A 26,348-nucleotide genomic window follows, 5' to 3' on the forward strand; every position below is an offset into this window, starting at 1 on the left:
TTCTGGATCTTAAGGGGAAGCATTTAGTCTTTCACCATATGGAGTATGATGTTAGCTGTAGACTTTGTAGCTGTCCTTTATCAGGTTAAGGAAATTCCTTTATTCCTAGTATTTATCATGAATGGATGTTGGATTTTGTCAAATACTATTTGCTGCATCTATTCACATAATCATGTGATTTTTCTTTTTTGGTCTGTAAAAGTGGTGAATTATATCATATTAAGGTATAATTTGTAGGCAGGGACTGCACAGATCTTAAATGTTAGAATTTGTTGAGTTTGACAAGTGCCCGTGTAACCCATACACGTGTCAGGGCGTCCACTTCCACCAAGTCTCCTTGTGCCCTGCCAGCCATCCGCTACCCAGCCCCCCCGCCCCAGTTTATTACTATTTATTCTATTACTGTTTATTTTGATGTTCAAAGTATCTGTAATTTGACCAGTGGGAGCCCTTTCAAGCGGGCTCTAGTATACTTTTGACACATCCCTGGCGCTGTCCAAGTACTTCCTTACATTCTGGCACAAAGTGTTTAAAGTTTATCTCGCACATGCCTTGATTCAGTCCAGGAATCAGTCATTTCTCCAAGGAACTGTGTTCTTTTTGGTGGGGAATAATAATTTGAACCCAATATTTAGGTGTTCTTGTAATGAATTTGATACAACTGAAGATAAAATTTCTTGAATTGGAAATTGTCAGAAAGTTTATTAGTGGGACAAATTTCCTGTTAGTGCTTAGAGGAATGTAATACATCAGTGCGTTTATAGACCACATTGATAAATATTTGCATAAGAACCGTGGGACAGTGGTTGGCAGGGAGTGCCTGTAAACTTAGGTTGCATGGTCTCCACAGTGACACAAATTAAACCCTCTGATTTACTGTCATACTCACCAGATTGCCAGAAATTAAATTGGACAGAATCTGTTGATTTAGGTCTATGAGATTCTTACCCACTGTTGATTGGGAGTGTAGCATGGAAACATTTCACATGAGCTGGAAAAGGTGAGTGTGGGTAGGCCCTTTTGATCCAAACAGCATGCTGTAAAGGTATTCTTGTGTTTGTCTGCCAGAAAACACATCTAATAATGGTCCCAGCAGCATCGTTTCTTCTAATAGCCCCAAACTGGAAAGATACATAATGTCCGTCAGCAGTAGAACAGGTCAGCGGGTCATGCACATTCATATAGAGGAATGCTAATAGTAATCAGTAGTGAAAAGGAGTGAGTCGGTGTGGGCGGGTCTCAGCAGCGCCCTGTGGAACAGAAGGAGTTACGGGAGAGCCCAGCTGCAGCGTTCCTTCAGGTAAAGTTCACTAGGAAGCAAAACCAAACACAGCGTAGCGTGGAGCTAAGCCTGTAGGTGGTGGCACCAGGGGAGAATGTTCACGCACAGTTCAGGTGGGGAGGGGGATGCCTTCATAGTGCGTGGGGTCTCCGGGGCGTGCGTAACAGCTTATTCTTAAGCCTCGGGATGAGTACACGGGTGATTGCTTTATCATTACTTTTTAAACTTATAAGTTTTTCTAATTCTCAGCATTTTATTATGAAAAATTTCAGACAGGAAAGCTAAACAGTGTTCAGTGAACACTCACATCCCACTGTTTAAATTCTGTGATTATGCACAAATAAGTGAAATTCACATAACCATTTTTATATTAACCGCATAATATTCAGTGGCATTTAGTACATTCACAGTGTTAAGCAACCACTGTTATGTATATCAATTTCTAAAATATCTTTATTGTCTTAAAAGAAAACCCCGTACCCAAAAAGCAGTCACTCCCCAGTACCTGCTCCTCCAGCCACTGGCAGCCACCAGTCGGCATCGTCTCCATAGATTGACCTAGTGTGGAGTCGTGCAGTATTTTGTGTCTGGTTTCTTTCACTTAACATGATGTTTTCAAGGCTCACCCACATTGTAGCATGCCTCGGCACTCCATAACTCTTTATGGCAGAGTGTGTACCCATTGTACGGGGGTGCTACATTTTGCTTATCCACTCTTGATGAATATTCGGACTGTCTGCAGCTCTTGGCTGTTGCGAACAGTCCACTATGAATACTTAGTAGCTACCCCATTTTACATCCCATCAGCAACAGACAGAGCTTCCGATATTTGTATATCCTTGCCAACTCTCTTTTTCCTGTTAAAAGAAATTCTGGCCATCCTAGTGAGTGTGAAGTGGTGTCTCATTGTGTTTTCTTTTGCATTTCTCTTATGATGAGTGATGGTGGGCATCTTAATGTGCTTGTTGGTCATTTGTATATCTTCTCTGGAGAAAAACCTATTCAAGTTTTGAAAAAATTTTTTTAAAAAATTCTATGATTAATTTTACTATGCTTTTAAAAATCACATTATTTAATGTTATAAATATTTAAGAGACCTAAAAGAGGAAAACCAAGGAATCTCCATTTTGAATTATAGATCTTTGTCGCAAATACTAGTGGATGTCTAAGGAGACAAGAAAATGGAGAGTCTGTCAGGAAAGAATTGAAATGAAAAAACATACCTTTTGTTTTCTTCGGAAAAAAAAAATCTCAGTATGAGTTTTATTATTTACAACCAGTTGTAGAATTTTTATATTGACCAATGAAACTCTAGAAATAAATTCAGAATTCCTTGTATTACATACACAGTATATTAATTTCTGTCTGCTTCCAAAAGACTTTGAGGTAGTATTTTTTTCTTTCTTCTTTTTTTTTTTTTGGCCGCGCTTGTGGGATCTTAGTTCCCCGACCAGGGATTGAACCCCGGGCCCATGGCTGAGTCCTAGCCACTGGACTGCCAGGGAATTCCCCAAAATAGTTTTTATTACAGTTATTTAGATCTTAAAAAATCCTAAGTGGAGATTATTTTTCAGTGATTATAGCATTAAAGGGAATGAATAATTATAGTTCTGTAACCCTACCCCAACTATTGATGTTTTTTTTTTTTTTGCCATTTAAAAAAATATATTGAAATTCAGTTGATTTACAATGCTGTGTTAGTTTCAGGTGTACAGTAAAGTGGTTCAGTTATACACACGTATATAAATATATGTATTTTTTTTAACATTTTCTTCCATTATAGGTTATTACAAGATATTGAGTATAGTTTCCAGTGCTATGCAGTAGGTCCTTGTTGGTTATCTATTTTATATATAGTAGTGTGTATATTTTAACCTTAAGCTCCTGATTTATCCCCCAACTACTGATTTTTTTATTCTTTTAAAATTTTATTTATTTATTTTTAGCTGCATTGGGTCTTCGTTGCCATGCGCGGGGGCTGCTCTTCGTTGTGGTGCGCGGGCTTCTCATTGTGGTGGCTTCTCTTGTTGCGGAGCACGGGCTCTAGGCGCACAGGCTTCAGTAGTTGTGGCACGCAGGCTCAGTAGTTGTGGCTTGTGGGCTCTATAGAGTGCAGGCTCAGTAGTTGTGGCGCATGGGCTTAGTTGCTCCTCAACATGTGGGATCTTCCTGGACCAGGGTTCAAACCCGTGTCCCCTGCATTGGCAGGTGGATTCTTAACCACTGTGCCACCAGGGAAGCCCCTTAGTTTTTTATTTTAATGAAGTTCGATTTATCAGTTTTTTCACATGGATATCCAGTCTTCTAGCATCATTTGGTTGAAAAGACTTTTCATTCCATTTGGGTTGCTTTGGTGTCTTTAGGAACTGGCAAGTTTGTGTGAGTCTGAGTCTCCCTCTGGGCTCTCTGCTCAGCTGTTTTTATCTGTCGTCCATCCTTAAGCAGCACTGTGCCATCTGCTGAGTCTTGAAGTCCAGGCTTCCTCTTGTTCTTCCCTCAAGAATCTGTTTTCAATTCACCAACCTCTGTGTCCCCACCCTACTCTTCAGCCTATCCAATGAATTTTTTAACTTTCAGACACTTTTTCTGTTCTAGGTCTTTATTTGGTTCTCTTTCTTTTTAAAAAAAATTTATTTTTTTACTGAAGTATAGTTGATTTACAGTGTTTCTGGTGTACAGCGAAGTGATATATATATTCTTTTTCAGATTGGTTCTGTTTTTTAATCGTTTCTTTTTTTCTGTCAGGATTTCCTCTCGTCTTTCATTACAACATACCTTTATGTCCTTGGGCGTCCTTATTAAACCTACCGTAAAATCCCTGCTGCTACTTCCAGAATGTGAGGCGTCTGGGGGTTGGTGTCCATTGATTGTTTTGAGTATGGCTTGTGTTTTCTTGTCTCTGTGCTTTGGAGTAATTTTTTTTAAATATATATATTTTTAACATCTTTATTGGAGTATAATTGCTTTACAATGTTGTGTTAGTTTCTGCTGTATAACAAAGTGAATCAGCTATATGTATACATATATCCCCATATCCCCTCCCTCTTGCGTCTCCCTCCCACCCTTCCTATCCCACCCCTCTAGGTGGTCACAAAGCCCCGAGCTGATCTCCCTGTGCTATGCGGCTGCTTCCCACTAGCTATCTATTTTACGTTTGGTAGTGTATATATGTCCATGCCACTCTCTCACTTCGTCCCAGCTTACCCTTCCCCCTCCCCGTGTCCTCAAGTCCATTCTCTATGTCTGCGTCTTTATTCCTGTCCTGCCCTTAGGTTCTTCAGAACCATTTTTTTAGATTCCATATATATGTGTTAGCATACTGTATTTGTTTTTCTCTTTCTGACTTACTTTGTTCTGTATGACGGATTCTAGGTCCATCCACCTCACTACGAATAGTTCAATTTCATTTCTTTTTATGGCTGTGTAATATTCCATTGTATATATATGCCACATCTTCTTTATCCATTCATCTGTCGATGGACACTTAGGTTGCTTCCATGTCCCGGCTATTGTAAATAGAGCTGCAGTGAACATTTTGGTACATGACTCTTTTTGAATTATGGTTTTCTCAGGGTATATGCCCAGGAGTGGGATTGCTGCTGGGTCGTATGGTAGTTCTATTTTTAGTTTTTTAAGGAACCTCCATACTGTTCTCCATAGTGGCTGTATCAATTTACATTCCCACCAACAGTGCAAGAGGGTTCCCTTTTCTCCACACCCTCTCCAGCATTTATTGTTTGTAGATTTTTTGATGATGGCCATTCTGACCGGTGTGAGGTGATACCTCGTAGTTTTTTGCTTCTTTGTTTTATAAATTTATTTATTTGTTTTTATTTTTGGCTCCATTGGGTCTTCGTTGCTTTGTGCGGGCTTTGTCTAGTTGCTGCAAGTGGGGGCTGCTCTTTGTTGTGGTGCGTGGGCTTCTCATTGCGGTGGTTTCTCTAGTAGCGAAGCATGGGCTCTAGGCACGCAGGCTTCAGTAGTTGTGGCACGTGGGCTCGGTAGTTGCGGCTTGCGGGCCCTTGAGTGCAGGCTCAGTAGTTGTGGCGCATGGGCTTAGTTGCTCCGCAGTATGTGGGATCTTCACGGGCCAGGGCTCAAACCCACGTCCCCTGCCTTAGCAGGCAGATTCTTCACCACTGCGCCACCAGGGAAGCCCCCTCATTGCAGTTTTGATTTGCATTTCTCTAATGATTAGTGATGTTGAGCATCCTTTCATGTGTTTGTTGGCAATCTGTATATCTTCTTCGGAGAAATATCTGTTTAGGTCTTCTGCTCATTTTTGGATTGGGTTGTTTGTTTTTTTTGATATTGAGCTGCATGAGCTGCTTGTATATTTTGGAGATTAATCTTTTGTTAGTTGCTTCGTTTGCAAATATTTTCTCCCATTCTGAGGGTTGTCTTTTCGTCTTTTTTATGGTTTCCTTTGCTGTGCAAAACCTTTCAAGTTTCATTAGGTCCCATTTGTTTATTTTTGTTTTTATTTCCATTTCTCTAGGAGGTGGGTCAAAAAGGATCTTGACGTGATTTATGTCATAGAGTGTTCTACCTATGTTTTCCTCTAAGAGTTTTATAGTGTCTGTCCTTACATTTGGGTCTTTAATCCATTTTGAGGTTTTTCTGTGTGTATGTTGTCAGGGAGTGTTCTAATTTCATTCTTTTACATGTAGCTGTCCAGTTTTCCCAGCACCACTTCTGTCTTTTCTCCACTGTATATTCTTGCCTCCTTTATCAAAGATAAGGTGACCATATGTGCGTGGGTTTATGTCTGGGCTTTCTATCCTGTTCTGTTGATCTATAGATTCTGTTTTTGTGCCAGTACCATACTGTCTTTTTTTTTTTTTTTTTTAAATCAATTTATTTATTTTGGGCTGTGTTGGGTCTTGGTTTCTGTGTGAGGGCTTTCTCTAGTTGCGGCGAGTGGGGGCCACTCTTCATCGCGGTGTGCAGGCCTCTCACTGTTGCGGCCTCTCTTGTTGCAGAGCACAGGTCCCAGACGTGCAGGCTCAGTAGTTGTGGCTCATGGTCCTAGTTGCTCCACGGCATGTGGGATCTTCCCAGACTAGGGCTTGAACCCATGTCCCCTGCATTGGCAGGCAAATTCTCAACCACTGTGCCACCAGGGAAGTCTTGATTGCTGTAGCTTTGTAGTATAGTCTGAGGTCAGGGAGCCTGATTCCTCCAGCTCCGTTTTTCTTTCTCAAGATTGCTTTGGGTATTCGGGGTCTTTTGTGTTTCCATACAAATTGTGAAATTTTTTGTTCTAGTTCTGTGAAAAATGCCATTGGTAGTTTGATAGGGATTGAATTGAATCTGTAGATTGCTTTGGGTAGTAGAGTCATTTTCACAATGTCGATTTTTCCAATCCAGGAACGTGGTATATCTCTCCATCCGTTTGTATCATCTTCAGTTTCTTTCATCAGTGTCTTATAGTTTTCTTCATACAGGTCTTTTGTCTCCTTAGGTAGGTTTATTCCTTGGTATTTTATTCTTTTTGTTGCAATGGTAAATGGGAGTATTTCCTTAATTTCTCTTTCAGATTTTTCATCATTAGTGTATAGGAATGCAAGAGATTTCTGTACATTAATTTTGTATCCTGCTACTTTAGCAGATTCATTGATTAGCTCTAGTAGTTTTCTGGTAGCATCTTTAGGATTCTCTATGTATAGTATCATGTCATCTGCAAACAGTGACAGTTTTACTTCTTTTCCGATTTGGATTCCTTTTATTTCTTTTTCTTCTCTGATTGCTGTGGCTAAAACTTCCAAAACTATCTTCAATAATAGTGGTGAGAGTGGCCAACCTTGTCTTGTTCCTCATGTTAGAGGAAACGCTTTCAGTTTTTCACCATTGAGGACGATGTTGGCTGTGGGTTTGTCACCTATGGCTCTATTGTGTTGAGGTAAGTTCCCTCTGTGCCTGCCTTCTGGAGGGTTTTTATCAGAATTGGGTGTTGACTTTTGTCAAAAGCTTTTTCTATTGAGATGATCATATGGTTTTTATCCTTCAGTTTGTTAATATGGTGTATCATGTTGATTGATTTTGAATTGGGTTTTGGGTATCGTGAATGATAGGTTGCAGAGACCCTGAGATCTGTTATATCCTTCTGAGGAGTTCTGCTGGTTTGCTTTCACATCTAGTTAATGTGATTGGATTGAAACTGTAGACTCTGCCTCCTGAGATCTCAGTGTGGTTATGCTGGCCTGTGCTTGGCGTCTTGGCATGTGGGTGGTCAGGAGGCAGCCAGAAAAAAGGGGAGCTTGGGGCCCATCTCCGCTGCCTCCTGTGGCGATTCTCCCTTACCTGTCTCCGCTCTGGTCTCCTACTCTCCATCCTAGTAGTCTTCAAGCCAGTGAGACCCTCCCTGTCTGGGTCTGAGGCTGGGGCCTGCCCTTGTGCCAAATGCCGTAAACCCAGAAGCGTCCCCTAGTTTCATTCCCTCCTTGCAAGTGTCGAGTCCCATGCTGTATCTGCCCACCTTTTCACATTTTTAATATTTCTTTTAGAGTTTGTATTTATCTTGAATGTGTTTAGTCCAACAGGAAGTACTTGGCCATTACTGGACACAGAACCCTGTATCAATTTCTTTTATTAAAAAAAACCACAAAACCTTTTTTTGATTACAGAAGTAATACATGTTCATTGTAAAACATTTAGAAAATTTAGAAAAGTGCACACACACACAGATTATAAATTGATTGTAATCTTGTCCCCAGAGACAACCACTGTTCACATATTGTCTGTTTTTTAAATCATTCTTTTCTCTTCTCCCTCCTTCCCTCTCTTCCTTCGCCCCCATCTTTGTTAAATGTAAACAGGGGGTGCTTACTTTCCCTTTTCCTTACTCTGGGGCCTTGCCCCATGTGAGGCAAAACCTGCAGCATGGCTGGTCCTGGCAGTGTAGTGTCCCTTCCTAGGGATGCTGGGGTCAGTAGCCACTCTCCTGGTCCTGGCAGTGTAGTGTCCCTTCTTAGGGATGCTGGGGTCAGTAGCCACTCTCATGGTCCTGGCAGTGCAGTGTCCCTTCCTAGGGATGCTGGGGTCAGTAGCCACTCTCATGGTCCTGGCAGTGCAGTGTCCCTTCCTAGGGATGCTGGGGTCAGTAGCCACTCTCATGGTCCTGGCAGTGCAGTGTCCCTTCCTAGGGATGCTGGGGTCAGTAGCCACTCTCACAGGCAGTTTCTTTGTTCGGACACCTGTAACTTTTGCATTTAAAATGCCTCGCTGAGTAGAGTGGATATAATTGAATTATTAAAAAAGTTAGCAACTGTTAAACATCGTGCTTAGCCTTTGGTAGCCCTTCAGGGGTAGTGCAGAGGCGTCAAGGGTGTAGGGCGCCCAGAGTCAGCTAGTTTCTGTCTTTGCCGGTAGCTTTTCACTTAAACATTTTAAATAACCTGTATGTATTTCACACAGTTATATATCAAGTAGGGTACTAACTGCAGTACCATTTTGAAGTCAATTAGATAGTGCTTAATTGGAGTTTTAGCGCCATTTTCCAGTAGGAAGACAATTTCAGTCTTCTTATCATTCAGCTTTTGTGATTTTGGCGGGCTGAGCGACGCCAGGCAGTGTGACTGGTCAGGAGGCTAAGTTGTAGTCCTTGCCGAGACTGAGGTTTCCTGCGTTAGCTTCTGCTGTCATTGTGTGTGCAAAGCCAGCTCGTTTCTGAAGGACTCTAGATTTGCATTGAACTGAAATTCCATTTAAAACCAGAATGCAAATCCTTTTTTATCCTCCAGAGGTAAGTTAGAACTTTCAATTATTTATTATAATACATCGGGTAGATGACATTTCTCTTCTTAAAAAGAAGGGAAGTCAGTGTTTGGGATAATTATGATAGTTTTAGTTTACATTCATTCTTGTAATGCATTTAAATTATGAAAATCTCAGTTTTTCCTTTTTTTTTTTTTTCCAGCAACAAGCCCTTGCAGGGACCCTTGTGGCAGGGGCTGGCAGTGTGATCGAAACGGACCCCTTTAAGAGGCAGCAGGCGGGACCTCCGGCAGGTATGTCACGGAGCACAGGCTGAAGGGCCCCCGGAGCCAGTTAGCGTCTTAGTTTGGGAATTCCAGTGTCGTGGCCACCTGTTTCTAAAGCGTGGCCCCTAAGGAACTTAGTTTTGGTTAGTTTCTACTTTGAAAGTTAATTTTCTTTTGTGGTAATCAGCTAAACAAAATGTTTATGTGCATGTTTATGTGTGCTGAAGTTAGAAACTTGTCAGTTGAGTAGGTGTATTCCAGTTTGGTTTCTGTGTGCATTTGTAGGCTGTTTAGCCCTCATGACATGATGAAGTGTAAAGCCGTCTGCCTTTTCGAATTGTCACTCATTTTACAAACTGAATTTTTTCTCCAAGTTAGGAACTTAATACACATTTTGTGTAAAAGATTCAAACAGTTTAGAAGGGTGTAGTTTAAGTCTGTCTCTGGTTTGGTATTCCTTCCCCATTCCCTAGCCACAGAGCTGGCTATGTTTGTTCAGTTTCACAGACAAGCATTGCTACAGGTGTGTCATTCTGAAAAAGTTCAAATGTGATCCTATATATATACACTGTTATGTCTTTAATATGAATTGACTAGGCCATCTTCCCCAGGCATGGACCTCATTCTTTTTGATAGCTGCAAAATACTGCGCCCACTGCATGGGTGCTCCCTTCTTTAGGCATCAGACCCGTGTTAGCATTCATTTGTTAGCATCACCTTTTTTCTGTTGTAATCAAAACCTGATTGAACATTCAGTTTCACAGTTTTTTCTATACATGTCTGTCCATGTATCTAAAAGCAGCGCTCCAAGAGTGAAATTGCTAGATCAAAATGTGTGCATAGTTAAGTATTAGTGAGGCTAAGTTGCCCTCCAAAAGGGTAGGGTCAGCTTTTGCTCCCGTCAGCAATTTCTGGTTCTCTCAAATTTTGGCCATTTTATTAAGTATCTTTTAATCTTTGTCGATCCAATGGGTAAAAAATAAAATCTTTGTTTTGATAATGGATTTCTTTAATTTTGATGCGGTTTCAGTTACCTCTTCATGTTTTTAACCATTTGTGAATGTGTTCCTCTGCTCGTTGTTTGTGTTCTTTGCCCATTTTGTCTTTCTGGTTGTTGATCCTTTTCATATTAATTTGTAAGAGCTTTATGAATGTTGCCCGTTGTGTATGTTGCAGATAATTGTCTCTTAGGTTGACGCTTGTCCTTTGCCTTTTTTATGATGCTTTTCCTTATATTTACAAATTTTTAACGGAAAGAAATTATATTTATCAACCCTATCTTTTATGGCTTCTGCATTTTGGTTCATGCATAGAAAGGCCTCTCTGTTCAAAGATGATAAAAACACTTACACATGTTTTTTCTACTACTTTTGTGGTTTTATTTTTACATCAAACTGCACCTTTTCTGAAAATTATTCTAGAGCAGTCTAAGAGACCTCGACTCGAAGTGGGTCACCAAGGGGTAGTTTTCCAGCACCCAGGGGTGAATACAGGAGTTCCTCTCCAGCAGTTAATGCCGACAGTTCAAGGTAAGACCCAGCGCCAGAACTAGCTCTCTTAGCTCAGAAAGAGGGAGTGCAGAGAGGGCTTAAGGAAGCAGCAGCAGACTAAAACGTGTGCAGTCCAGGTAGCATATCTGAGGTGGTTTCTGCCATCGGGACGTTCCTCTGAGTCCCACTTCACACAGTATGAAGAAACCACTGGAGACCAGCTCTTGTCACTTTAGCGGAGCCGCACGTCCCACTGTCCTCAGCTTCTCTCCGGTTTTCCCTCCTGTGTTTTCTCTGACTTGCTGCTGTGGTAGGGACCCTGCGGTTATCCCGTGCCTGCTCTGCTTGATGCTAACGCGCGAAGGCCGAGGCCTTTCTTTCCTTTGTTGTGTGCTCATTTATCACGTTAGACCTAATACACAGAGATCTCCCACCAGGTAAACCTCCCGTTTGAGTGTGTGTGTTGCGAGCGCAGGGTCTGAGGCAGCCCTGGCCGGTGGAGTCCGAGCCCGGGAGTCAGGGCCGCTGGGTCTGCCCTCTGTTGCAGGGGGAATGCCACCCGCGCCGCAGGCTGCTCAGCTCGCCGGCCAGAAGCAGAGCCAGCAGCGGTACGACCCCTCCACGGGGCCCCCGGTGCAGAACGCCGCCAGCCTGCACACGCCGCCGCCGCAGCTGCCCGCCAGGCTGCCCCCGGCCGGCCTCCCCGCCGCGCCCCTGCCGCCGGCGCTGCAGTTCCCCCCGCAGCCGCAGACGGCGGAGCCGCAGACCCCGCTCCCGGTGCCGGTGAAGACGCAGCCGCCAAACGCCCCCGCCCCGGCGCCCCCGCCTGGACAGCTCCCCGCGGCCCTCCACGTCCCGGTGCCCGCGAAGGCGCAGATGCAGGCCCCTCCGCTCCCGTCCCAGCCGCAGGTACTCCGGGCCCCTGCCGTTCCCCGAGCTAGAGGTGGAAGAAGAGACAGGCTGTGTGCTGGACGGGATGGCGCCCAGCTGGGTAACTCCTTCTCTCCCAGTGCTTCGCTCTCCACCGTGCAACAGTCAGTTCAGTAGCTGCAACGTAAATTTACTGTGCAGTTGTAGTTATTGTTGTTAAAATGTCAGAAAACGACACGATTCTGAGTGCTGCCCTCGGCACAGGGAGCCACGCACAGGGCACGGTGGCCCTGGTCCCACCTGATGTGCCGAGTAACGCGAGGTCATAGGAGCGAAGGCCTGGGGGCGGTGGGGCTCCTATGAGCCTGACCGTCTGCCAGGCTCTGTCCACGGTGCCTCCCCCGGACACTCCACTCCACCAGCGTGGGTGAGGCTGCTTTCCAGGCTTGATACACGTTTCCAGGGTTTATAATGCCCCTCCTCGTCCACAAATTAACTTCACCCAGACGTCTTTTTGAACGTGTACTGTAGACCACGTGGGGCCCCTGAGGAGCAGTGCGTTTGTGAAGCATGGGTCTGGGGCACCAAAGGGGCCAGAGGCAGTGTTTTCAGAGGCTTGTCTCAGCAGCGTGTGGTCAGCCGCTTAGGAAAACCTCCCCTTCCTCTCCCCTCTCCCTCGTTAACAAGGAGATTTCCTAGCTGGGCTCGGAGTTCGAGTTCTTCTGGTGATTGTAGAAGTTTGCTTTCATGTAAGGATGTTACCTTTCACTCACCGCCTGCCAGGTGCAAGGCGCGGTGATGGGCACTTCCGGGCCATTATTTGCTCTCCTCTACCTGGCAGCCCTCTGTGGTAGAATCTTTATCACGCCCATTAGCTATGGAAAGACGGAGGCCAGAGAGGCCAGATAACTTGGCACGGTTGGTCAGCCAGTGCTGGAGGGGCTGTGGCTGGCCCCCTGGGTTGATTCTGGAGCCTTCTGTGCGCCTTGGGAAGGAGTACCCCCTCCCCCGCCAGGGCGCTGAGCTTCTTGGGCCTCCGCGGGCTTGAGGGTTCCATGGAAGTGAGGCTCTCTGTTTTGAATACTGTCATTGAGGCTGGTACCGACCTTATGCAGCACTGACGTTTTTCTTGGGTTTCTTTCCCGCCCTTTTTGTCAACGGTGTGAGCTGTGGGATGTGATTTTAGAAGAAGCTCCTTACAGAAGCCGTGGAATTTTGTTCCTTCCAGATTGGGCGGGGCCGGCAGTCTTCTTCTGTAAAGGGCCACAGAGAGGGAGTGTAATGATTTCAGGGTTTGCAGGCCGTATGCTTCCTGTTGAGTTGCTCAGCTCCGCCGCTGAAGCTGAGAGCAGCGCCAGGGCCCACAGATGAGTGGCCGTGGCCTGTGGAACTCTCCCAAAGTGTGTGGCCAGCCACAGTTTACCGACCGCTGAGGTGGAGGAAATCTCCTTAGAGGTGGGCGGAGAAGCTGTGCGCCGTGAGGGGCCCGGCCTTGGCCGCGGTGTCTCGTCCGCACCGCGGGTTATAAACGTGCCGCGTGCGCGTCGCTCTGTCCTCAGGCCTCCTGGCGCGGCAGGGCCTTGGCTTCCCTGCTCTCTGTCCCCCCACTTCCTCGCGGCTGGAACTCCCGTGTGAATCTAAGCTCCCCTTGGGCCCAGGGAGGGCTGGGCGGAGGGGCGCCTCAGCTTTACAAGCTCGGCTCTCGGGACGGCACAGAGGAGGGTTTCTAACCTTCCAGCTTGCCCACCGCGAGAGGGCCGCGTGGAATTTGTCTTTGCCCTTCAGAGAACAGGTGCACGGTGAGCATTTGGTACTTCTTAGTTAAGAAGTTTCTACAATTAAAAATTCTAAAAAATTACTTGAAAAAGCAAAAAAAAAAAAAAAACAAACCCGACGTAAGACCATATGTGAAGGCACCGTTTACAGGGAGCTCTGATGTGGCTTTGTGGACTAACAGGGCTTCTTCTCTTCTGTAGACACGGTTAGTCTGCGTGGCCCTGTGGTCCGCAGTAGGCCCACTGGTCAGTCTGCGCTGCTGGGGAGAGGGAGGGGCATTGCACAGGGGCCTCCAGCCAGCCTGTGGGTTCCGGGCACGGCGCTGAGCCCTGTTTTCCCTGCCAGACGGCGGCGCCACCCAGACCGCCCATGGACCCCGCCCAGCCCTGCCCGCGGCCGCTGCCCTCCGCCTCCTCTGCCTCGACCGTTGTCCCCGCCAGTGGCTCAGGCCCGGGGCCTTCGCCTGCCCGGGCCTCCCCGGTGAACAGACCCTCCCCGGCAGCCAAGTCGCTGTCTCCGGTCATCGCCCGCTCCCCAGGGGCAGCCGTATCAGCGCCCCCGAAACCACAGAGCCCCGCTCAGAATGCCGCTGCGCCCCACGACGGTTCTCAGGACAAGCTGGCAGAACAGATAGCGCTGGTAAGTGCGCCTGAAGAAGCTCTTGAAAGTGCTCAAGAAGAGCTCACCGTATACTCCAGCCTGTGGAACGCGTGTGCTTTCACTTTCTAAGGGGGCAGTAGTATAAGACGGAACACCTGATAGTAAGGTTTGTGATCCGGAGAAACCAAGATTAAAACCGCGTAGTTGGCCCTGTCCTGCCGGAGGGGCAGCTAGACTGGTGTGGAGAAGGTCTTTTCTGTGCTGGTGTCAGCAGTCGGGGGGAGGGGGTTGTGGGGTGCAGGCTGAGAGCTCAGAGCCCTCGGGAGGCTGCCCAGGCCAGTGCAGCTCACGGCCTGCACCTAGTGAGCGTTTGCTGTTTGTCGGGCGACTGAGCAGTTATTTGTAAGTGCTCCGCCGTGAGCGCTGGCCTGGGAGCTCTGTCCTGGGTTTCCAGGATGAGACTCCCGGGGGTCGCACGCCCTTGCCTCTGCCCTCTCGTAGAGCCTTGTTCAGCAACTCTTCTTTGTTGCTGAGACTTCCACGTAGCAGGGTCGCACTGACTGGGGTGTGCGTCGGTGGCTTGCACTTAAACTGTGCCGGACGTCTTCCACCCCGTGCTCCTTGCAGGAGAACCAGATCCATCAGCGGATAGCAGATTTAAGGAAGGAAGGCCTGTGGTCCCTCAGACGGCTGCCCAAGCTGCAGGAGGCCCCGCGGTCCAAATCGCACTGGGACTACCTGCTGGAGGAGATGCAGTGGATGGCCACAGACTTCGCCCAGGAGAGGAGGTGGAAGGTGGCCGCTGCCAAGAAGGTGGGTTTGAGACACAGGCCACCGCGGTGCCCAGGGGCCATCAAGCAGCGCCAGGGGCTTAAGTGTGCGGACGGAGGTCTCCCAGCCCCACTTTCTAAACGGTTTTTCTTCTTAAATTTTTATTTATTTGGCTATGTTGGCTCTCTAGTTGTGGCACACAGGCTCCAGAGCGCATGGGCTCTGTAGTTGGCGGCGCGTGGGCTCTCTAGTTGAGGTGCGCAGGCTTAGTTCCCCCGCGGCATGTGGGATCTTAGTTCCCCAACCAGGGATCGAACCTGTGTCCCCTGCATTGGAAGGCGGATTCTTAAGCACTGGACCACCAGGGAAGTCCCTCTAAAGAGTTTCTGGACTTACGATGTATCTGAAGAACGTTTTGCTGCTATTTAGAAAGTAGCTGCTGCGTTGCTTCATTTCTGAGGGCTGTCCCCAGTGCTCTAGCGTGGACTGCTGGGAACAGACACAGGCCCTTCTGCTGCAGTTCTGTCCTGGGATTTGGGTTCTTTTTCTGGCCAGTTTTGCCCGGCAGTTGGCATGAGGATGCCTGCAGCCCCCCAGATCCAGGCTGAGAGTAGGAAGGGGGAAGAGGCCAGGTGGCTGGCTTGGCAGCTCGGGCACTCATCCCGGCCCTCTGGCTCCCCGCAGCCTGCCTGCTCCGTGTTGCCTGGTCTTCCGGTCCAGCTTCTCTCCAGTTCTGGCTCAGAATTTATTACCTTCTCTCTGCTCCCAAAGTAGGCACCCAGCCCGGGGTGGGACCTCTAGGAGATGCTACTGCTAAAGCTGGCAGTGTGGAAAGTGACAGATTTCTAGGGCTCTTGGGTCCCAGAGTAGAGCAGCTGCCCTTGCGTACATGTACAAAGCTCCAGGCCCAGCTGCTTCTTCCTCCATCACTGTGTGTCTTTATTCCTCGGGACCTGGATGCTGCCTTCATATTTCCTATACTCTCAGGACTGGGGATTGATCCTGTGTGCCTGGCCTGTCCACCTCCCTCCTCTGAATTCTCCCCCTTGCTTTCCCCACGTAGTTTTGGAAGAGCGAAGCCGAGACCAAGGGGGTAACAGCAGGGTCTGAGTGTAAAGGGTCTTTAATCAGATTCATGTGTATTTAAGAAAAAAACCAGATCGCTCCTTAAACATTTCCTTTTTCACGAAAGTTGATGGTCCTGAGCATGTGGACGCAGGGCTGGACAGGGCAGTGGCCAGGGCCGAGGGGCAGGGACGGACGCCGAGCGGTGGGACTGAGAGGCAGCTGAGCTGGGGGCCGCGGCTGCGCGCTGTGCTGCCCCTCCTCGCGCCGTCCCTCTACGCCCGGGAGCCGGCGGCTTTGTGCGAGGGGTGCGCGCTGACCAGCACAAGGCCCTGGGAGTCCTGTGCTGGGCGGCCGCCTCGGGGGCATCCCAGAGCTGAGGGGCTGGCAGCTCCGCTGCACTCGGAACTCAGGATGTGTCCCTTTCTGAGTTACTTCTCTGCACCTTTTGGAGGTACAGCTGGTGAGGAGGTAAAGAGTAGAAATTCTGGAAAGCGGTTTGGCAATTTAAAGCAAAAGCCTTAAAAAATGTGAATTATCCCAACCCGACTTTTTTAACCTAGGAGTTAAATTTGGCTGCGTTCACGCAGTGGAAGTGATACGTATTAAAGATGACTTTGATCTGTGTTGATTGATGGAGGGACGTTACTCCTATTAAAGGGGGAAAGGACGATTGTAGCACAGTATGATATTCCATTTTGGAGGAAAATATGTGTATTTGGTAAAATAACACTTGTAGGAAGGCCAGGCAGACCGTTGGCGGTGGTTTGCACTGGGGTCAGCCTTTTTCCCGCCTGCCCGTAGAGCAGGCGAGGGTGTGTCTCTCTGGGGATTATATGTAGTTACGGGCCGAGAAGATTTTAAAGAAACGTTATGTATCTTTTTTCTGCTAGCATGACACAGCGCACAACGTAAAATTCTTGGACTTTCATTTACTAGCTTGTCAGAACTGTAGTGCGTCATCACGAAGAGAAGCAGCTTCGGGAGGAGCGGGGAAGGAGAGAAGAACAGAACCGATTGAGACGAATAGCTGCGTCAACTGCTAGAGAAATAGAATATTTTTGGTCAAATATTGAGCAGGTAAATTCTGAGATTTTGATGGGCTCCTGGGAGCACAGACTGTGTCGGGGTTGCTGAGGCGGCCTTCTGAGCCCAGCCTGCCTGTGCCATGGGGAAATCCCACAGGTGGAGCCTGTGGCGTCGTTTGGAAAGGCGGGTGCCCGCACTTCCTGGGCACCTCTGGGCTGTTGGCTCATCAGGAGACCTGGTTCTGCCTCTGTGTTTCTCTTTGTGCATCGAAATCCCCATCAGCCGTGGCCTGCGCGCTCTGTGGTGTCTGGGAGCCTTCCTGAGGGGCCCTTCCGGTAGTTCTGTTTAGTATTGGCGCAGGTCACTAAAAGCTGCTTAGTTCCAGAGTGGCTTGCTCTGTCTCTCGCTTCCTTTTCGTAAAAATTCTCTTCTTACCGTCTGACAGAATTTGGGCAGGATGCAGTTGACACAAAATAATGAAAGAGGACCAAACTGAACATTTCTCTTTGGACAGCGTGGGGGGTTAGGGTTGCCAACCCTACGTGCAGCTGAAAATCTGCACACAGCTCGTCATCTGCCCGCTGCATCTGCGGTTCCATGGCTGCGGCTGTAGCTAGCCGCAGACCGTGCAGCTCTGTAGGGTTTACTACCGGAAAAAATCTGAGTACCAGTGGACCTGCACAGTTCAAATCCACGTTGTCCAAGGGTCAGCTCTAATCTGAAATGGGGTTGGGACAGCTGTGGCTGTGCTTTTGGCCTACGTGTGCGAGTTTTAATGTTTTCATATATAGAACTTGTATTTCTTAGTAACGCGCTTATTTATTTAACTCTTTGCATTTAGGTTGTGGAAATAAAACTACAAGTAGAATTAGAAGAAAAAAGGAAAAAGGCTTTAAGTTTCCAGAAAGTCTCCCGGAAAGGTATGATTACTTTTTAAAAAGCCTTCCCCTTTTGCGGGCTGTGTTTGCTCGATTTTCTGCTCACCGTCGCCTTGTGACATCGTGGCTTCCCGTGGAGCCTCCCCGGCGAGGCTGTTTACTCAGCAGCCTGGTCCTGGCATTTCAGTTCTTCTGAGATTCGCTAGTATGAATCAATAAGCCCCAGGGTGACCAACTTTGGGGGGCTCTCAGGATTGAGGTTCTGAGCCTGTCCCCTGTGTCCCCGGAGAGTGAGATGAACTCCCCCGGCTTTGCCCCCCGCCCCACCGCGGTTCCCGTGTCTAGGCATCGTGCTGCTCCCACGGCGCTCAGCAGTAGCTACCCCATCACTGGAAACCTGGGGAGGGGGCGGGGAGGATTCCTCCCTTTTACTGATGAGGAAACCGAGGTGAAGGAGGTGGTCCCTGTTGAGAGTCACGGAGCTCTAAGATTATGCAAGTCATGAGCGAGAAGCTTTGCCAGGTTGGAGACTCTAGGTTCCTGCTGAAGCCGAGAGCGGGCGTGGCGGTGTGGCTGTGCCGCCCTGCGTCGCAGAGGGGAGGTGGGACCCGCCTTGCTGTCCTCTGCTCTCCTTGGGGGGCGGGCACAGGTGCCCATGGTCGTGTGAGGAGCATCACCTCCTCCACTGCCTTAGTGAAAGCGAATCGCGTTACCTGTCTCTTTAGGTAAAGAGTCGAGACCTACAGGGCTTGATGCGTTACGGGAAAGCTTTGTGGTGAGTTCGGGACTGTCGCGTCGCTGTGCGAGGGGGTGTCTGTCTGCAGGAAGTCGTAGGCATGAATAGCGTTCTCTCGCTGGAGAGCAGTCCCCCTTGGGCCTACAGCTGGTTCTTTCCAGCTTCAGGCTCACCTGGGTGTTAACCTTGGTGGTTTGGGGAGAGCAGACGTGGGTTTCGTCTTGCTTCCCCGCAGCCTCCTCCCCACCTTTGTGGTGTCTGCTGTGGACACGCCTGGCACGGCCTCCCAGGTCCTCCCGGTTGCATGTTGACTACAGTTCTGCTCTGGGTTCTCATTCTGTGTTTTCAGATCTCACGCTTATGATTTGTGTTCTGTGTCACAGGATTCGGGGATACCTGGAAGGAAAAGAAAAGCAAGCACATCTTTAACCGATGATGAAGGTCTGTCCCCCTGGTGCTTTGGCTGTCTGCAGGGCTCTCTGAACGCGCAGCTGGAGAGCTCACTCGGTGCTGCCGGGGCGTCGAGGACCGCCTGGACCGTGAGAGTCCGGTGGCTCGGTGGCTTATGCTCTTGGGGGCCGGGGGCCTTGGTGGATGGTGGGGTTTTGCAGTGGAGAGACGAGGAGTTGGATTGTGGAGGAGGGAAGGTGTCGGACCGCGTGCGTGCGTGCGCACGCGTGTGCCTTTCGTCAGTAGGGAGGAGAGGCAGTGCGTGTTGGGGGCAGGAGTCAGCGGGAGGGAAGGCGTGCCATGGTGAGGGCTCAGCTCAGGTGGAGAGGTGGCCCGAGGGCGGGTGGGACTCTTAGCCACCAGGAGCCGGCTGTGGGGTTGCAGGGCTGGAGGTGCCGGACAGGAGCTGAGCTCGGGGAATCCTCAGCTGGGCAGGGGCTGGGGCCTCTGAAATGGGCGATGATGAATTCATAGTGACACCGAACAACGTGCTTGTGGGTCTTTCTGTAGTGGGCTCTGCAGGTGGACAGGAAGTTCCACATCACTCCCTGTTTGGGCCTGAGTAGGATGTGATGAAAACCGGCCTCTATTTCACACTGTGAAATGGAAGAGGAAGTATAAAGTGTGGTCCCTTGTCTTTTGCTTACTTAATAAACTGTCACTTCCAGATTTAACCTGAGAAATTAGGACTTAGTTTTCACTTCTCTGATGGCTGTGCATGACAGCTTTGGAGCCTTGTAGCGTTTCTTGAGTAATTGCGAGGAAGATGCCGTGGGGTCTCTCGCTGACCTTTGATGGTGGCCATTCCAGTGGAAGACGAGGAGGAGACGATTGCAGAGGAAGAGGCGCTGGAGGGGGCTGCGGACCACCAGGCGGAGCTGTTGGAGTTAGCCAGAGAAGGTGGGCTCCGAGCAGCTTCCTGCGATGCTCTATTAAACATTTATTGAAACACACACGTAAGGTATGAAAACCGCAATCGGTTGCATGCGGTGTAAGCGGCCACGCCACCCAGTGTAGGAGAGAGCGCCATTCTGCCTCTGCCCTTGTCGCAGCGGGTGACTGCGGCCTGGATCTTGGCGTTTATCATTCCTTCCACTCAGTTTCCCCTTCCCCCTGCGTGAATCCTGAACGTACCGCTTTGTTTGGGTCTTAGAACTTGGTATAAACGGAATCACTCTGGAGGCTCACCCGCTGGCCTTTCTCAGTTCCGTTTCCGAGTTTCGTCCTCGTGGAGGTGTGTTGCTACAGAATCAGTGCCCACGGCTGAATGGTGGTCTGTGTGTGCATGTGTCACGGGTTAGCGGTTGTGCTGTTGGTGGGCAGTTCGGTGGTTTCCCTGCATTCGCCCTCACAGGCGGCGCTGCCTGCAGCACTCTTGTGTGTCCTGTGCACACATGCTTGGGCGTCTGTGCTCAGAGCAGGGGGGCCGGCTTGCAGGGCGTGCACACACGAGGCGGCGCTCCGCCGTGGTTGGAGTGCTGGGCCGGGCCCTGCGTCCCAGGAGCGCCTGGTGGTGTCTGCCTGTGGTGGGGGAGTGTGACCCACGAGGCGCAGCGTCTTCTCACAGCTGTCCTCGCCCCCTTGGTTTTGGGTTTTCTTTTCTGTACTGACTCTGGGTGTTCTTCCTGTGTTCTGGACACGTTTCCTTGTCAGTGACGTGTGTCCTAGTAACCTTTTTCCAGTCTGGGGTGGGTCTTCCTTCTCTTTATGGTGCCTTTTGAGGAACAGGTGTTCTTAATTTTAGTGTAGTTGAGTTTGTCCGTGTTGTTTAAAAGAAATTTTTTTAACCTCAGGATCAAAAGGATGTCTTCGTGCATTGTCTAAAAATTTTTGTTTTACGCTCGTATCAATGTTTGTAATCCACCAAGAATCACTTTTGTCTCTAGTGTGAAATAAGAGTGCAGCTTCTTCTTTTTTCCCCAAATGGTTCACTAACTCTCCCCGTGCCATTTGAAAAGGGCATCGTTCCTCAGTGATGCTCAGTGCCGGCTCACGTGTTAGTCACGTTTTCCTGAGACGCACGGCTCTTTCTGGGACCTTCATTGTTTTACTGGTCAGTTTGTACCAATACCACACTCCCTTGATTACTCTAGCTTTATAATAATTCTTGAGGCATAGCTAGGTCAGTCCTTCTGCCTTATTCTTTTTTAGGAGAGCTTTGACTAATTTGGGTCTATTTCAGATGCAGCTCAGAATCAGTTTATCAAGTTTCAGAGAAAAACTGCTTGGGGATTTTGATTCAAATGTGGTTGAATTAGTGGGTGTTTGGTGAGAATTGCATCTCTATGAAGAGCTTTTCCAACCTATGATCAAAGTAGCCTCTCGGTTTACTTAGATCTCCTTCAATCGCTTCCGCTAACATTTTATGGTTGCGTATTTTTATTAGATTTATTTCTAGGTGCATTATATTTTTTGAAGTTGTAATCAGTGGTTTTTTTTTTCAGATTACGTTTTAATTTGTTGCTGGTCTGTAGAAATGCAGTTGATTTTTATTTACTGATCTTACATCCAGCAGCTGTGCTAAATTCTCACATTACTTCATCTCTGAAGAATAACAGTGTTTTCTCTATAACCCTGGTCCTTCTATTACCGTTCCTTGCCATGAAGTGTAGAAATAGAGGTGCTGACGGTGGGCACCTTCGGCTTGTTCTTTTGTTTTTGGCTGCACCACACAGCTTGTGGGATCTTTAGTTCCCCGACCAGGGATTGCACCCGGGCCCTCAGCAGTGAAAGCATGTGGAGTCCTAAGCACTGGACCGCCAGGGCATTTCCCGGCCTTCGGCTTGTTCTTGATTTGAGAGGGACATTTTCACCCGGCAAGGCAGCAGCTTGTGGCGGTTGGTCACGACTGCTTGGTTCAAATCCAGTGTTCTGTTTTCTCTTCTCTTAGCCTTTGAGCTACACCTTGTCTTGCATTCTTGTTGCAGGCCTTCCTGATTCTTGTGTGCATCCCTGACTTGGTAGAGTCTGTGTTAACTTGGAGCTGCTCTACCCCTTCCTGTAGGGCAGGAATTGGGAGCAGCCCGGCCGGGTGCTTCTGGCTCGGGTCTCACGGAGATGCGGCCGCCAGCAGGCCCAGCCTCCGGTCCACCCCTGCTGGCCCCCTAGCTGGCCGGGTGGATGGTTGTTGGCGGGCGAGCCCAGTCCCCCTACACGGGGACTTCTCTGGGTGGCTGTTCGAGCGTCCTCAGGATGGGGTGGCACGGTGGCTGGTGTCCCCACAGCAGGCGATCGCCCTGGTTATCCCTGGCCACTCAGGGGAACTGACCAGGCTGTGACCGCAGGGAGCCGTGTCACCGGGGCACATCTTCGTCCATTCACTGGGGTGCCTCTTCCTGGTCGGGTCTCCTCTCGTGCCCCTCATGAACCTTTCAGCACTTTCTTTATGAAGATGTTGTGAATTTTTTAAAACCTAAATTCTAAGTATTTAAATACTTTCTGTCTAAAGAAGTATAGAAATACTTTCTGTCTAAATAGAATCTTCTTTCCCATTATATCTTCAAACTAGTTTATACGTGTGAAGGCTGTTGATTCCTGTGAGTTGTTTGTTCCAAGACACCTTACGAATTATCTTATTCTTGAGGTAGTTTTTCAGTTGTTTCTGCTGTTTTTCTTTTTTTCCTACTTTGATAGTCATTATATGATGTATATGTACATTTCCCTGCATTTTGTTATGAAAACATGCAAACAGAAAAGTTGAAGAACCTTATTACGAACGCCCATACACCCGCCACCTCCCTTCCACAATTGGTCTTCGCTTTATCACGTATCTACCTATCAGCCCCATATGACGAATAGTTTAAATCATGAGCAAGTGAAGTCACTGGATTATAAGTCTTAAACGAAGAGAGCCCTTAATGCTGTTCTTTTGGGGTACATCTCTGTGGCGTTTGTTACTTTGACCACAGATTTTAGTGACATACGGTGTACGTGCAGAAAGGCTCATGTATCACGGGTACACAGCTCACAGCGTTCGTTGCCTTGTTATATATAACACCCAGTGGAACTGTGTTTGAATACCAACCTGGGTCCAAGTTTCCGATTACTCCCCTGGACAGACCCATGGAGTGGGAAATAGTGACGTCAGAGGGCATGAAATTTAAAGCTCTTCAGCTTTTCACACTGGTTTCCAGAAAAGTTAAGCCTGTTCGTACCATCGCCCGCCGTGGTGAGACTGTTCGATTCATTATGCTCATCCAGCATTACGGTTGTAAGGTGGTTGCCATGCAGTGGGGGATGCACTGCGCACTGGTTTCTGGAGGTGCTCAGTTAAAGAGATACTTCATGAGCCCTTTAGAGTGTTTTGTGTGTGAGACAGCTCCATGTCCCTCGCCCACTGGGCTTCCGTGTGGTGGGCTGTTTGATCAGTTAGGGTGAGCTCTTTATACAAAAAGTCTATAGCAATATTTTATCATCTTTTTTGAACATTTTTTGTTTTATTTTTACTTTTACTTGATGTTTCGTATGTTTATGTCTCATCTCCTCTGATTATTTCTATCGTGGTATTTTTATATTTTCATTTATTAATCTGTAGATTTTACTGTACATTTATTAAGATTATTTCAGGAATATTTGTTCCTTTATGAATAAAAGTTGAGTTTCTTCATTTCAAAGATTCTCATCTTTATAAAGAAAAGGTCGTATATCTTGTATCAGTAACGGGCAATCATTATTAGTTTTTGGAAAAAGATAAATGTGCTTTTAGAAAATACATACAGTTTCCAAGGAATTAATTTAAAGCTAGGAAAAGGAATATACGTTTGACCCCTGAACAACACGGGTGTGAACTGCACAGGTCCACTTACTTACACGTGGAGTTTTTCCAATAGTAAACACTCCAGTGGTGCACGATCCACGGCTGGTCGGGTGTGGAGGAACCTCGCACAAGGAGAGCAGACTAGTTACACTCGGGTTTTCCACTGCAGGGTCGGCAACGCTGACCCCTGAGTTGTTCAAGGTCAACTGTATATGAAAGGGCCCTTCTCCTGACTGTGTTTTCTTCCCTGCTGACACTATTGGTGTAAAATAATCTTTCTTCCTACAATCCTTTCCAGCTGAATTGCCCTTAATTGATTTGATGAAGTTGTATGAAGGTGCCTTTCTGCCGAATTTCCAGTGGCCCCAACCTAAACCTGACAGTGAAGAGACAAGTGAAGACGAAGGTCTGTTTTAACATCTTTGAAGAATTCAGCTTTGAAAACAAAAGCCAAAATACTTAACAGAGGAAGGGTGCTTAAAACAGAGTTTAAGAATTACCTTCACTCCTTTCAGTCTGATAAAAAGTTGAAAATATATTTAATATGAAAGTTTATATTAATAGTTTCATTAAATTCTGTGCTTTTTATTTTTATTGGTTAACTTGGCATAATTATCAGAGTACTTGATCAAGTTGTGAACAATGTAGAAATACTCTTCTCCAGATTTATACACATTTTACGGGCCTAGGTTTTATCATTTATCCAGGCTGTGCTGTGTTTGTTTAATTTAACACACCCAGTTTAAGGACTTTACTTGACTTTTATTGGAGTTCCAAGGAGGTACACAGACTACGCCCGGAAGAGTCCACGTGTTGTTTTCATCCCCCCTGTTCTGGTCCATAGACGTGGCTGCCTGCGGGGGGCAGCAAGGGAGGGGCCCAGAAGATTCTGCGGGGAGGCCAGGGCTTGCCGAACCCCACGCTGCAGCAGGACTCCAGGGGGGGGCTGGTGGCCCCCTTGCTTGCCCAGACTAGGATGCTTCTGATCCTTCCATTCTTGGTGGTGGAGGGCAGTCACTAAACCCTTAGATGGCTGTAAATCTCTGGGTGATACTAGCTCCTGATGCTGCACAGACATTTTCCAACTTCACCCAAGGGCCTTCCAGAGCGGTCCTACAAACTCCATAAGAGTTTGTACCTGTTTATCTGGATACATTGTTAACTATCTAAAGTGGATTAAAAACTTGCTGCCCAATTCTGTCTTTGAAGTGTTTGGGTTCTAGCAACTCCTTTTCTTTTCTCTCTTCTCTCTCTTTTTTTTGTCATGTTAAGTGGCCTCATAATACTATCACAGCCTCTCAAACCTCACAAATCCCGTTTCTCCATTGATCACAGACATGGAAGACTGCTCGGGTGACCGGGAGAGCCGGAAGGGTGTGGTTCTCATCGACTCGCTGTTCATCATGGACCAGTTTAAAGCCACAGAGAGAGTGGTTGTCGGGAAGCCTCACACAAAGGACATCGCAGAAGTGACCGCTGTGGCCGAAGCCATCCTGCCCAAGGGCAGTGCTCGGATCAGCACCGCGGTGAGCCGCTGCGCCCTGTGTGAGGGGGTGTCTCTGTTAAGGGGAAAAGCTACCTCCTTCCAAACGAGCTCTTTATCCCAACGCAGAAGTTGTCAGGAAAAACAATTAAGGATCTTTCTTTTCCTGTTATCTGTAAATCATCTTTGTGGCTTTCCAGTAGGCTTATCATATGAGTGATCTGACAACAGTTGTAATTGTTGTTCTGAGATGTGCCTGTTGGGCCCGTCTGCCCCTGCAGGTGAAGTTGAACGCTCCGGCTCTTCTGTACGGCGCCCTCAGAGATTACCAGAAGATTGGCCTGGACTGGCTGGCCAAGCTCTACCGGAAGAACCTCAATGGCGTATTGGCAGATGAAGCTGGGCTTGGTAAAACAGTGCAGATCATTGCTTTTTTTGCCCACCTAGCCTGTAATGAAGGTAAGAGCTTGTTGTTTTTTGAACAGTTCGTATTTGCTGAAACTGAACCATAGGCAGTGCATCTGGCGTGAGGGTGGGGAGAGGCCTTTATTCTCTGCTCCTTTGTTCCGTGCTCTGGTCCAGACTCAGAGAACTGGGCTCAGAGGCACTCATCACTGGAACAAACAAAGCACTCGTTCACAACAAACACTAGATCGAGTAACTCACCATTTTTCAAAGTCTAACGTAATATAAGACCCAGCAGGCTGTGTGACTGGGGCTTTGTGACTTCCAGGCCGCAGGGCCTCTGCGCTACTTCACGTTGGCATGAGTCCTCGTGGCCGGGCTCTCCCCTTGGGCTGCCCGTGGGCTGACGGGTGCGCGTCCCCCGTGGCGTGATTGGTCGCCCTGCCGAGGCCCATCGGCGCCTTCCCTGTGCTGTGGCGCAGGCCCTCCTGTCTCTCTGCTGGATCCCGCCACCCCTGGAGCCTTGCGAGGGCTCGGCGTCTGTGCAGCAGCAGAGGGATGGGGTGCCCGCACTCCGCGGCAGGCCGTGCCCTCGCCCCGGACGTCTGCCTCCTCACCCCTCGGCTCTTCCAGCTCGCACAGACGTTCAGCCTTCGGCCCCCGTTCACTGCCCTCCGCTTGGCTGTGGGCCTGGCGCCCGCCTGCTCCCCGCCTGTGCTGTGGGGCTGTGGACGAGCCTGTGTGCGTCTCTCTAACATGGGACAGGGGCTTATAG

At 48.2% G+C, this 26,348-nt stretch overlaps 1 protein-coding gene across 3 annotated transcripts in view; it reads left to right on the forward strand.

Moving 5' to 3' along the window:
- Positions 1-26,348, forward strand: part of EP400 (E1A binding protein p400) — a 113,975-nt gene that overhangs the window by 25,564 nt on the left and 62,063 nt on the right. For all 3 annotated transcript variants that reach the window (XM_079943609.1, XM_079943610.1, XM_079943611.1), the window contains 13 exons: positions 9,201-9,291; positions 10,686-10,793; positions 11,302-11,663; positions 13,746-14,039; positions 14,628-14,813; positions 16,776-16,916; positions 17,707-17,785; positions 18,469-18,518; positions 18,863-18,920; positions 19,740-19,829; positions 23,984-24,091; positions 25,021-25,211; positions 25,450-25,627. In XM_079943609.1, coding sequence (XP_079799735.1) covers positions 9,201-9,291; positions 10,686-10,793; positions 11,302-11,663; positions 13,746-14,039; positions 14,628-14,813; positions 16,776-16,916; positions 17,707-17,785; positions 18,469-18,518; positions 18,863-18,920; positions 19,740-19,829; positions 23,984-24,091; positions 25,021-25,211; positions 25,450-25,627 — 1,936 coding nt within the window. The remainder of the gene's footprint in view (positions 1-9,200; positions 9,292-10,685; positions 10,794-11,301; positions 11,664-13,745; positions 14,040-14,627; positions 14,814-16,775; positions 16,917-17,706; positions 17,786-18,468; positions 18,519-18,862; positions 18,921-19,739; positions 19,830-23,983; positions 24,092-25,020; positions 25,212-25,449; positions 25,628-26,348) is intronic.

The sequence above is a fragment of the Stenella coeruleoalba genome (genome assembly GCF_951394435.1).
Source record: "Stenella coeruleoalba genome assembly, chromosome: 14".
Classification (NCBI taxonomy): Eukaryota; Metazoa; Chordata; class Mammalia; order Artiodactyla; family Delphinidae; genus Stenella; species Stenella coeruleoalba.